The 12,523-nt window shown below is 52.9% G+C and overlaps 2 protein-coding genes across 3 annotated transcripts; one reads left to right on the top strand and one right to left on the bottom strand.

Annotated features, from left to right (window-relative positions):
- Positions 1–627: 627 nt before the first annotated feature.
- SARNP (SAP domain containing ribonucleoprotein) lies at positions 628–9,199 on the bottom strand. Its single transcript, XM_010715553.3, has 9 exons — positions 9,092–9,199; positions 8,552–8,651; positions 8,269–8,315; positions 6,625–6,692; positions 5,246–5,297; positions 3,128–3,201; positions 2,810–2,838; positions 2,406–2,431; positions 628–1,726 (listed from the first exon to the last, which is right to left on the bottom strand). Exons 1-9 carry the CDS (start codon positions 9,125–9,127, stop codon positions 1,598–1,600), a joined length of 561 nt encoding a protein of 186 aa, XP_010713855.1. The 5' UTR covers positions 9,128–9,199; the 3' UTR covers positions 628–1,597.
- A 152-nt stretch (positions 9,200–9,351) lies between these two features.
- On the top strand, positions 9,352–12,341 carry ORMDL2 (ORMDL sphingolipid biosynthesis regulator 2). 2 transcript variants are annotated; one of them, XM_010715551.3, is made up of 4 exons: positions 9,352–9,454; positions 10,450–10,624; positions 11,408–11,559; positions 11,798–12,341. In XM_010715551.3, the coding sequence occupies exons 2-4, from the start codon at positions 10,451–10,453 to the stop codon at positions 11,931–11,933; spliced, it is 462 nt and encodes a 153-aa protein (XP_010713853.1). In that variant the 5' UTR covers positions 9,352–9,454; position 10,450; the 3' UTR covers positions 11,934–12,341. The 2 variants fall into 2 exon arrangements, with proteins under 2 accessions (XP_010713853.1, XP_010713854.1); XM_010715552.3 differs by lacking the exon at positions 9,352–9,454 and adding an exon at positions 9,510–9,597.
- Positions 12,342–12,523: the final 182 nt, after the last annotated feature.

The raw sequence follows: 12,523 nt of genomic DNA, 5'->3' as shown, positions 1-12,523 counted from the left end.
CCCGTAATGAAAAGCTATAAAGAACACCCAGGTGGGAAGCACAATGCTACCAGCTAATTAAAGTAACCAATAATCTTCCTCCCAGGAATGCGAGTGTGTTCCGCTCAGTGGGAGAAGCCACTTCTAAGCCCGTGAACTCGACTTCCTGGTGGAGCAAACCCCCCCAAAAAAATAATACATAGGGATAAAAGGACCCAGGGCAGAGAGGTGGGCACAAAGGCCGAGTGGGGAAGCTGCAGGGAGAGCTGGTGAGCAGCTCGCGGCCCTGGGCATGGCACTGCCCTGCTGCTGAGGCTCCATCTATGCAGGAGGAGCTCAGCAGCTTGCAGAGAGCGCAGGGAGCCCCCACTTCGTGCCTTGGGGTTTGAGGTTTTGCTCCCCGCTACTGAGTTGTGGACACGCAGTTCTGCTCAGAGAAGGCCACGGCCGTAAAACACTGACAAGGCATATATTCCTCCTGAAAAATGGGAGCTCCTGGTGACAGGGTTAATGATGTTTGAGCAGCCTCTCACCCTGAGCTCCATGTATCCCGGCTTTAATGCACTGCCCTCCTTCCCCCACCCCCAAAGGGACAGGGGAGGGAAGGAGGGAGGGGGGTGGGTGGGGGGTGCTGGGAAACAGCGACCTCCAATGCCAGATATTTTCTACATCAGTGAATTCCCAGGGCTGGTGGAATAAAGCGGAACGCTCATACATAGAGAAACAGGCAGCAAAAAAGGTCAAATCCATCCCCCCGAGGAGGAGAGGGGCTCATTTCGCAGGGATGAAGGAAGATCAACCTCCCCGAGCTCTTACCCTTTCCAGATTGAGAGGAGAAGTCTCCATGCCAACATCACCCAGCTGTTATCACTGGACAATTCGTTTTCATTCCCCACTATTTCTGAGCAGCGCTGCAGCACGAGGGCTGTTAACAGCCAGAAGAGGAACGGGGCCGTTTGCATTCAGGAAGCACACAGGATGCCATTCTCATCTCACTGCACATATTTATCCTTCCTCCTGTTTTACCCAAACGTGCTGCATTCACCTTTTCCTGGCTCGTCAGGGAATGATCACAGCCACGTGTGTCCCCAGCGTGCCCTGCTGCCTGCCCCACAGCCCCCCGTCCCATTCCCTGCCCAGCACACAAAGGTATCAATGAAATCAGCTGCTACACACCAGGACTGGAGGGAGACCACGCTCAGAAGCTTGGGGGTATTTCTCCAAAGCTTGGAGACCGAATTTATCCCGCTCCAAAATTCACTTCATTTGTACTTCAAAGAGTTACCAGGGAGCTCTTCAGAGAGCTCATTACCTCGGCTCTTTACAGACCAGTCACAAATGTGCACTTACACAGAAATACCCGAAAACAAACCAAATTACACAGCCTGCCACGCAGCCTCCCTTCCCATGTCCAAACCAGACTGATAACCTTAAAATTCAACACCTCTATTCACCCGTCACAACTTTCTCCAAACCCTATTAAGCCTCACACAAAACAAACAGAGGGAAAGATGAAGGAAATGATGTTGACATGAGTCTCCCGGGGCCCGGAGCCCACACTGCTGCATTAATAACACGACGTAAAAGCTCCAGCAGCGAGGAGGCTTTGAACTGTGTGCTATGAGCCCTGGGCTCCTCTGGAGGTGCAAAGTGTGTCCTGGAGGCCAATGCACCTTACCTTCTTGGAGAGCGAAGAGACATTCAAACCAAACCTCTGAGCCCTTTCCTTTAATTTATCCATGTTTACCTACAAAGACACAGGAAACTGGTTTTTAAATCACCGTCACTCACGTCGCAGGGAGAAGGCTCTGCCAGAAGAAACTGCGTGCTGCAGCCCCCAGAATAAAACCCCAGTGCTGTGCTGCCCCAAAACTCAGCAGGTGCTGTTGGGAAGCTGGGCCTGAAGGCAGAACCCAGATGGAGCAGCCCCAGACTGCTCAGAACAACCAAAGGACAAAACATCGGGCTGGTGGTCCTCTCCTGAAGGGACAGCAGATTCAGACTGCTCCTGTGAGCCTGCTGGACCTGACAGCTGCCCTGCAGCAGCACGGCCAACACAAACAGCAAACAAAGCTCCTCAGGCAATCTTGCCAGTGCTCCCAGACCTGTCGCTGCTCTCTGGCTGCTGTACTTTAAGAAGCTGTTGCCGCACCCTCTCCCTTCCAAAACACATCACATCGGCTGCCATGACCAAGCTGAGCTCCCAGCCTGCCTGGGATTTTCCTGCCAAACACTGTAGAGGGATGGGAACCTATAAAGCACAACATCCAGGTAGGCAACTTCATCAGCTCCCACTCTACAGATGTTGTTCTTGGACCATTTTGATGGTTCAGTTCACTCCCGCAGGCAGGAACTTTTTTGCACAAATGACAAGCTGTATTACGAGCCTGAGCAGAGGAAATTTAGGAACAAGAAGCATCTCTTACCGTAGGTTTGCTGTCTGCAGAGAGGCCTGAGATGAAAAGAAAACAGAAAACTCAGTTAGAGAACAAACATCTGGAGCAGTAATTTATCTGAAAAGAGGAGCAGTAAAGTCACAGCAGCGCTGGAAGCACACACCAGTCTGACCACCAACCGGTGAAGAACTGCTGTCCCATTTCTCCCAGTTTCTGTATCATTCACTCAAGGATGATCCCCAAGTTCAGCTTTCCCCACCCGTAAGACTTTACACATGCTTTTCATCCCAGCTCTACAATTCCTGCTCAGAAACCCTGGGCGTGGACAGATGGTAAAACAAAGACAGCCTCACCGGCAACTTTTTCTTTCCCAGGAATAAATAAATATTTGCAGTAAGGTCACTCCATGAATTGGTTCTGCTTCACCTTCTCACCTTTTGTCGAAACTGTGGCCAAACCAAACCTGCAGAAAGTAAACAGAGCTGTGAGAGACCCAAGCAAACACGAGGTGGGTATCTCACACATCAAGTCTTCAGTAAGCACAAGATGAATTCTTCCTCCAAACGCTTTTCTTAAGTGTACCTCAGTCAAACCGGTTGAGAGGAGCTGGGATCCGGGAATTAGTGGCTAATGGAACTACCACAGAAACTGCCAGGTGTGCCAACAGCAATTCCTCACTTATTCCAAAGGAAGAAGAGCCACATCACAACAACACAACCGCTGTCTGTGCCAGGTGAGAACGGGGGACTCACCGAGCCGCACGCGCTGCCTTCTTGCTCTCCAGGCTCACGGGCACGTTGAAGCGCTCAGCCCTCTTCTGCATTCTCTGGAGGTGGGAGAAAAAGAATCCAGAGAAGGAGAGTGAGGGCTCGAAGTCTACAGAAAGGAAACGGAAAGAGGCACACAGACTTAATACAGGATGGGTGAACGCTTCCATGTGCACGTGGCCGAGACACAGAGCGGCTTGGGAACGTCAGAAGCGCACCAAAAAAACATTCAAATCCCCTTAAAAGCTGAAAGGAAATATCTCACATTTTATTATTACACAAGGGCCCAGAAATGCGTTTGGTGTTTTAGAGGTTAGAGAAACAGATTTGATTTTCAGGGAAACATTTATTTGGCCAAAAGCTCAGCGAGGAGCGCAATAAACATCTGCATCAAAACATAAATGTTTGGAAAAGATGGATTAGGAATGCCACTCCTAATGGTGTCAGCACCGAGGCTGAGAAGTCACTTGAAAGACAGGTCAAAGCACACTTCCTTATCCACGCTCTTTGATGGATATCCAAAAGAAATATGCAAGAGAGTGGGCGGCCACACAAAAGCCACGTTGGATCAACAGCCCAAAAGAAGGCAGTGGCAATGCAGCTCAGGTCATCCCACGAAGAAAGAACCCCTCCGGCCTTCCATCAATGAATGAAGTCTTTCAATACTCAGCTGTGGCTGAAAACAGGTAAACCGAACCCAGTTAACATCGATTTAATGGTACAACAGGGTGCAATGTCTAAATGCAGACCTTCTCCTCTCAGTCCTATGGGTTCTGATCTTTAGAAGAATTAAATGTGTATGGTATAGTAATAGTCTCAACAAGAGAAGGCTTGGCCAATGGCAAAGATTGGTTGGGCTTCCCTGCTGGTGATGTGCCTCCCTGCTTTGTGAAACGCTCAATATTTCCTACAACTGGAGCAGCCTACCTCCGACCATCAACGCTGCACCGTATGGAAAAACAACTCTATGCCCTCTTCTAAAAGATGCTGACAGCCATCCAATTCATACACAGCCTCACAAAAAAATAAAAATAAAAAAAAGTGGTTTTCCTGTGAATTGGCTCTATGGAATTTAAGGAAAAAAAAGCCCCAAAGGACAAGAGTGTAACAGCAGATCTGTTAATGAGCTCTTTAAGCAGCTATGGCCAAGGGCAGCCCCAAATCACAGGGGAACATCGATCCTGCACCAGGTACCACATTTCTCTTCATTACTCCTTCAGCTGAGGTCATAATCCTCTGCTTGCGACATCCCCCTGGTTGCTGTGGAAATGATCCTGTCCCAAACAGGAGATTAGAGCTCTAAAGCAGCAGTGAACAGCAGGAAGACAAGAATCATGTTTTCATACTGACTGCTTTCTTACGGAGCACGAGTGGAAAACTAAAATGGGGGGGGTGTGATTAGAGAACCAGAGTGAGATTCCTGAAACTCCAAGTTTCACAAAGCTTTCCCAGAGGAATCAGTGGCTTCTAAGAGTGTTTGTTTTAAGTAAGCCCAGCAAATACAAGTGGCAAAGCTACAGAAGATAAAGATGAGATGATTCTGTTGGTGTCTCCCAAACCGATTACTCCCTGAAGGATATCCTCAGCAAAGCTTTGTAGTTTTGTGTTTGAAGCAAGCAGGCTGGCAGCAAACCCCAAGGGACAGAGATGGGGATCTGTGCAGGGAACGCTGCATGCTCCAGCAGCAGGAAGGGAAGCACGATTTAGACAGAGAAGTCATAATGGGACAGTGCAGATCTATCAAAGTTGTGTTTGCAATGGGAGGATGCACCAGGAGCAGCTCAGCTCGACTCTAAGTTGGAAATATTGACGTAGGGTCAGTTGGCTGGGGGCAGACAGAAATGGCAGCAAGGAAGGATGCACCTCCAGACAGCTGAGAGAAGCACTCCATAAGATCACAGCAAAATGGGACGTGCTGTGGGGTCAGCATGCTGCTAGGTCAGTCTGCAGCCACCGATCATTAATAACCAATTAATTAACCAAGTCAAAATAATGGTTTGCAATGGAAACACAGCCTCAGCAACGTACAAAAGAGATTCTGAATGAAGCAACAAGCCTAATGATACCTCGGGGATGAGGGTGAAGTAGCAGAAGGAACCTTACCTCCATCTGTGAGATTTCTGATGTTATTTTCACTACTTTCTTTTCCGTGCTCCTAAAGGTGTTGGGAAAGAGAAACATCAGTCAGAATTCCCAACAGCTTCACACGCACACCTCAGTGGGAGGCAGGTCAGGGTTCTCCTCCTAAACCCCCACCTCTGGGGAACCCCAGCCTCAAGTGAGGCTCTGTTCTCAAGAGGGCAGCAGCCCCAAGCCAGCATCCCTGTTAAAGGAGCAGGCTGAGAGCCCCGATGCTGGAGTCTGAAGTCTGTGAAGCCTGCAAGTCTGAGGTGTGCAGGGAAACAAAGGAGCTGGTGAAGACGCAGCCACCAGTGCTCCTCCTAGCTCAGTGACTGCCTTCAGCACCCCTGAGTTCCTTTAGTAATGATGGGAGACAAGCTGGAAGCCCCAGAAGATCACATACCACAAGAACCACCCTCAGCACTCACATCTGTCCTCCACATAGGCTTGAAGAGAGAAATGAACTCTATTTAAGGCACGAGAAACACCCTGCAATTTCAGTGGGGTGCTGCAGGAGCATATGGGGTGGGTGTTACAGCAAGAGGCTGTAGATCTGCATACCCAGGAACAATCTCTTGCACATCTTAAAGCTCTTAAGGGCAACATTCAGCTCCTGTTAGAAGCCCAAAGTCTCAACTGCATGCCCTGAGAAGCTTTATTCCTTTATGGCCCTGAAATACAAAGGATCATTCTGTTCTAGTTCATGGGACAGCCCCAGGCAGCTCTCCCCAGGTCAGCACCAGCGTCCCGGGCTCAGGCTCCATTTCAAACACACACTTCCTGAACAATGTGCAGCTGACAACAGCAGGACCAGTAAAAAGACTGAACAAAAATATAATGGAGTGGGCGTGCTCTAAAGTTTATGCTCAGAAAACAGAGCTCAGGCTCGAGGGGGGGAAAACAAAGGAGGAAGAGACAAAGTTCGGAAGTTCCCAGGCTAAACGAAATAGCATCATCCTCCTCTAAAAAACTCCCATAAAACAGTAGGTCACAGCCAGCCTCATTAAGGTCTCCCATTTAGAAAAACGCGCTGCTTTTGTTCCAGATTCCTGGACAGGTTTCTCATTTTATGCCCTGAAAGGTAGTAATGGTTTAATGACACTTTCACAGGAAGCAATTTGGCTGGGGCCAGGCACGCTCCCCGCACTCAGGGCTCTCACACAGCTCCCCCAGCAAAGCCATCAGGCCACAGAACTCCAGCTCCCCTTGCTGCAGCCCCTCCAGCCACAGGATGGTCTCACCGAGCCTTGAAAAGAGCCTGCAAGCATCTGGGGCAGGCAGAGCTCTCCCCTGCCATGCACCTCTCGTGTTACAGCACTCCCCACAGGTTTTGCTTTGGATTAAGCAGAAAGGATAGTTACACATCAGGCGATTTTACAGGAGGCTCTTCTACTTTGGTGGGTGGCTCTGCTGGTTTCTGCTCTTCTTCCTGCAAAGCAACGAGTTGGGAGGAGGTCAGAGAGCATCCCAGCCTGGTGAGCAAGAGCAAAACATCACAGCAAGGGCAGCACCAGGTCTTCTGGGTTCTCAGAGGCAAACGCCTGCAGTTCAGCCTGAACGTATCCGTAGGTTTCTGAATTTCATGCTAGAGCAGCTGGGAAGACCACACATCACCAAGGAACACAAGCAGCTGTGTCTCCCCATGCTGCTGCGTCCCACTTGAAGGGCTTGTGTGCTTGAAATCTCCTCTCCTCCCCCTCAGTGGGGTCTGACTCTGCCCAGTAAGGCAGAGTGTGCAGTGAGAATCAGCATTAGGTGCTCACAGCCTTCATCTACCAGTATATGAGCAATCTTATGGGCATTAATTGTTTGTTCTCTTTTTTTTTTTTTCCTTTCTTTTTAACTCCCAAAGACTCACTAAAAAGCTTGGCGTGACAGCCTTAGGAAACTACTCCAACTGAGACATTCTCAAGCCTGCAAGCGGAACCAGCAAAGAGCATCAGATCCAGACAGTGCTCACACTCGGTGTCTGATGCTCATCTGGTGAGGCCCATTTCACTTCTCCCACCAAGAACTTTACAGACAACAGGAGAAAGCTCCCATACACTGAACACAGCCCTGCAGAGCTGTGTGCTGAGCAGCAGAGCTGCTTTCTGTTGGTGTTTTGAACACAGAACTCTTCCAGCCAGGATCTCTGCACTTCCAGAACATAAAGCTTCATTTTGAGGCTCACTCCCTCCTGCAGCTCAGCTTTGCCAACTTTCAGGGCACCAGTTTGGTGTCAGGGCCTCCATGCTAAGAACACAACACACCCCAACAGACATCTGCTGTTAACAACAAACAAAGAACAGCACAACTCCTGAAAAGAGGCAGAATTCCCCTTTCTGAAACAGCAGCCACATACCACGACCACAAACTCTTCCAATAACTTTGGAGCACCTCTCATATGAAGAAACAGGGAACTGAGCTTGTTCAGCTTGGAGAAAAGAAGGCTCTGGGGAGACCTCAGTGTGGCCTTCCAGTACTTGAAGGGACCTCATAAACAGGAGGGGGAACGGCTGTTTGTGAGGGTGGGGAGTGATAGGACAAGGGGGAACGGTTTTAAACTGAGACAGGAGAGGTTTAGGTTGGATATGAGAAGGAAGTTTTTCACTCAGAGGGTGGTGAGGCACTGGAACAGGTTGCCTAAGGAGGCTGTGGATCCTTGGAGGCATTCAAGACCAGGCTGGATGTGGCCATGGGCAGCCTGGTCTGCTGGTTGGCGACCTGCACACAGCAGGGGGGTTGAAACCAGGTGATCATTGTGGTCCTTTTCAACCCAGGCCATTCTATGATGATTCTATGAAACCCCCACACCACCACACACTCCATGCAAACACAGCAGCACTGATCCTCCAGCACCAAAACCGGCCGGTTCAGATCCAAGAGCGAAGCTCAGCAGTGCTTCAAACACAGAAGAGCTCCTGCACTGCTGCTGCTCGTTGCACTGCTCTCTCCAGCAATGCCCAACACAGCCACCCAGAGGCCAAACGCCGCCAACACAACAGCCCGTCCCGCAGCCTTACCTCTATTTCTTCTCCCAGAACATCCTCTTCGTTTGCTTCTTCTTCAGCTAAAAAAGAAAATAACGCATCAATCGCTGACACAAATCACTCAGCGATACCTTCGGCCTCTCAGACAAAGCCTTGCTGATAAAGCGGGGAGCTGAGAAGCCACGCCGCAGCAAAGCACTCCAACCAGCACTCCCACACAAAAGCTGAAGCCTGAGGGCTCTCAGCACAGAAACTGCCCACGGCGGGGGGGAGGGGAGAGGGGGGGATTGGAAATCCCAGCACTCTGGGTACCCACCGTGCTCCTCCAGGTAGGCCTGCAGCCTGTTGATCAGATCCTGCTTGTTGCCCTTCGCCTCCAGCCCGCGGGCGAGGCACTCCTGCTTCAGCTCGGCCAACTGCGGGGAAGGAGAGCAGCCCGTGAGGACGCGTGATCCGCTCACAGGCACAAACACCCCGAGGAACACGAGACGCGACAACACACCGCAAAGCCACCGCTTTTTAATCTCCTTTGTAAGGAGCTCTTCTGGCTCCTTCCTCCTCCTTCCCCACTCACGAGGCCAGGCTCAGGGTCACCCCTCGGCGCCCACAGACGGGGACCGAAGCCTCGCGAAGGGCACCGGGCAGAACCGAGGCCGAGCAGAGCGCGGCCCGGTGGCCACAGGGCGGAACCGGAGCGCCTCCAAGGCCCGACCTCCCCCACAACCCCGTTTCCGGCGGCAGCCCCGGGACCTGAGCGCGTTGGGAGCCAAGGCCCAGATACAGCAAAGCCCTCCGCGTGTGGGAAGCGATGCCCGAGCCGCAGGGCTGCCGTTAGGAGCGGAGCGGCCGCCGCTACCTTCAACTTGTGGAGCTCCACGGTCTCCGCCGCCATCTTGTCGCCCCCACAGCCCGCTGCCGGCTCCGCCCCCGCCGGCAGCTCACCGCCCAATCATGGCTGCGCTTTCTGAACGGGTGATTTCAAACCGCCGTTCAACGTCGCTCCTTGCGATTGGTCAGTTCTCTCTGCTTCCTCGCACTCGCTATTGGTCCGCCGGCGGGCGGGGGGCGGGGAGGTGCTGAAGGACAGGCACAAGAACCAATAGAAGCGGAGAAAAGTCCGGGAGTAGCCAATGGTGGCAGCGGGTCGGGAGTGAGGTGACTTCCTGGAGACGGGCCCGGGGCGGGCAGGGTCCTGGCAACGGTGTCTGCGGAGCCAGAGGTAAACGGGCCGGGAGCGGGTCGGGACCGGGGGACCGGAATTGAAGGGAGCGGGACTGAGGGACTGGAGGGACGCGGCCAAGGCCGAGAACCAGTGGGATTTAGGGCTGCTTTCCGCCCCTACAGCGTCCCTGATGGAGGGAGGTGGGAGGCCGGGCCCAACGTCTGGCGGTGCCGCTCCGTGGGTTGTGCTGGGATCGGGGCCGTGGAGCGGGGCTGTGCTGGGCTGAGAACCGCGGGGGTCTCCTTCCCAACTCGGAATTCCGTACAGGCCTGAGGTTGAGCGGCTGGATGAGTGTGAAGAGGAAATGGAGCTGGGGGCGTTGGTTGGTGCTCGGCTGAACACGAGCCGGCAGTGTGAGCAGGGGGCCAAGGGGGCCAACGGCATCCTGGTCTGCGTTAGAAACAGTGTGGCAGGAGCAGGGAGGTGATCGTCCCCTGTACTCAGCTCTGGTGAGGCCGCACCTCCAGTGCTGTGTTCAGTTTTGGGCCCCTCACTGCAAGAAAGACATTGAGGAACGTGTCTGGAGAAGGGCAATGAAACTGGTGAGGGTCTGAAGCACAAATCTTATGAGGAGCGGCTGAGGGAGCTGGGATTGTTCAGTGTGGAGAAGAGGCGGCTCAGAAGAGACCTCACTGCTCTCTACAACTGCCTGAAGGGAGGCTGTGATGAGAAGCGGTTTGGCCTCTTCTCCCAGGCAACAAACAGAACCCGAGGAAATGGCCATAAGTTGTAGCAGAGGAGGTTTAGGTTGGACATAAGGAAGAACTTTTTCTCTCAGGCACTGGAATGGCTGCACAGGGAGGTGGTGGAGTCGCCGTCCCTGGCAGTGCTCAACAGGCGTCTGGATGAGGAGCTAAAAGATGTGGTTTAATGCTTGTGGTAGCAGTGGTGATGGGAGGACTGGATGGTCTTGTAGGTCCTTTCCAACCTTGTGATTCTATGATTCTGCGTGGGGGAACCGCTGAGGCCCAGAAGCCTTTGGTTCTTTGTAGGATGAACGTCGGCGTGGCACACAGCGAGGTGAACCCCAACACGCGGGTGATGAGCAGCCGTGGGATCTGGCTGGCCTACGTCATCTCGGTGGCGGTGCTTCACATCATCCTCCTCAGCATCCCCTTCTTCAGCATCCCTGTGGTGTGGACGCTCACCAACGTCATCCACAACCTGGTGAGTCACGGCTCAGCTGCTCCCTCCCAGGGCCACAGTGCAGCTGTTTGTCAGCCGTGTCACAGAGTCACAAAACGGTTGGGTTGGAAGGGAGCTCAAGGATCACGGAGCTCCAACCCCCCTGTGCCATGCAGGGCCACCAACCTCCACATCTCACAGCAGCCCAGGCTGCCCAGGGCCCCATCCTTGCTGGCCTCGAACACCTCCAGGGATGGACGGGGATCCACAGCCTCTCTGGGCAGCTGTTCCAGCACCTCCCCACTCTCACAGCAAACAACTTCCCCCTGACAGCCAACTGAAAGCTGCCCTCCCTCCACTTCCAACCATTTCCCCTTGTTATCTGCCCTTTCAGCAGTGCTGTGCTGAGCACTGCGCCTTGTTCCCAGGTATGGGAGGTGCTGCGGCTCAAGGAATGCTTCCAGACCCAGTTCTGTGGAGAATCCATTGCTGACAGAAGCTCCTTGGCCTGGGAAACAGCTGTGAGAGCACAGAGAGCACATTTCTGTCCCGTGGCGTGGCTCTGCACAGAGCTCTCAGCTCTCCCTGCCTTTCCTCCAGTCCCATGCATGCTACTGTTGTCTTCTCACATCCTGCTGAGGCACAGGCCAGGCTGCTTTGCCTCCGTGTTGCTCTCCTGGAGCAAAAACTGAGTGCAGCCCCATCCGAAACTCTCTGCATCCCAGAGCCGCCCAGCTCCATCTCCTCGGCTCCATCCCAGCGTTCCCACTGTCTGTGTCCCCATCCTGCGCTCACCTGCTGCCTCCTTTCACTTGAAACCCACAGGTCATGTATTTGCTGTTGCACACAGTGAAGGGAACGCCGTTTGAAACCCCGGACCAAGGCAAGGATCGCCTGCTGACACACTGGGAGCAGATTGACTATGGGATGCAGTGCACCTCCTCACGAAAGTTCCTCAGCATCTCCCCCGTAGTGCTGTGAGTGCTGTTTCCTGCTGACCGAGGCGTAGGGGGTGAGGCGGTGTGCCTAGGAGAGCTGCTGCTGGTGCAGTCAGTGCACTCAGCCTTGGCATAGACAGGTCCTGGAGTTTGGAAAGTTCTCTCACCTGAGAGGTGCTGGGTTTTATACAGGAAACAGCAGCGAGCCAACTAAAATAGCTGCTTTGGGGAAGCGTAGGGTGGTACAGAACTAACCTGCATCTCACTCCCTCCCCAGTTACCTCCTCACCAGCTTCTACACCAAATACGACCCCGCGCACTTCATGATCAACACCGCCTCCCTGCTCAGCGTCCTCCTGCCCAAGCTGCCCCAGTTCCACGGCGTGAGGGTCTTTGGCATCAACAAATACTGAGCCCACGCTCCCACCGTGCCACGCAGAGCTTCCCACAGGATGGCAGAGCTGGAGGTGGGCGGCTGGGCAGGCGCTGTGGGCTGAGGGCAGGATGCAGGAGCAGGGCTGGGCGCGTGGGGCTGCCGTGCAGTTGCATGCGGGTCTTTTTGCAAGGGCTTTTTTGGCAAGAGTCTCTTAAGCATGCTTCACTGAGGTTTTGTCTCTTGGTGCTTTGGTGAAGAGGTGTACAGTGGCTGTATGGAGCGAGTGAGGCATGTTGTGTGTGTGTTTCCCTTAAGCTAAACCCGTGTGGCAATGGGAAAGCACTCAGAAGGGGACAACTGTTGACCGGTGGGAAGAGTAACCACTCCATGCCTCCTTTGCCTTCATGTTTTGTACGTGTCTGTAATAAAGAACTCACAGAGCAGAGCAGTGTCCTCACATGAAGGGAAAGCAGCAGCCCAGTGCTTACAGCACATCCTGCATGGCCTCCATGTGCCATTCCAGGATCCTTTGGTTCCACTGTTTCCAGCAGTGCCACCACATCAGCTTAGAAACTCCCTGATTACTTTTAAATAGATACATCAGTTTAAAAAAAAAAACAAAACACA

This window comes from Meleagris gallopavo, chromosome 10 (assembly GCF_000146605.3).
Source record: "Meleagris gallopavo isolate NT-WF06-2002-E0010 breed Aviagen turkey brand Nicholas breeding stock chromosome 10, Turkey_5.1, whole genome shotgun sequence".
In the NCBI taxonomy this organism is placed as follows: Eukaryota; Metazoa; Chordata; class Aves; order Galliformes; family Phasianidae; genus Meleagris; species Meleagris gallopavo.
This window is presented reverse-complemented; position numbering and strand designations above follow the sequence as displayed.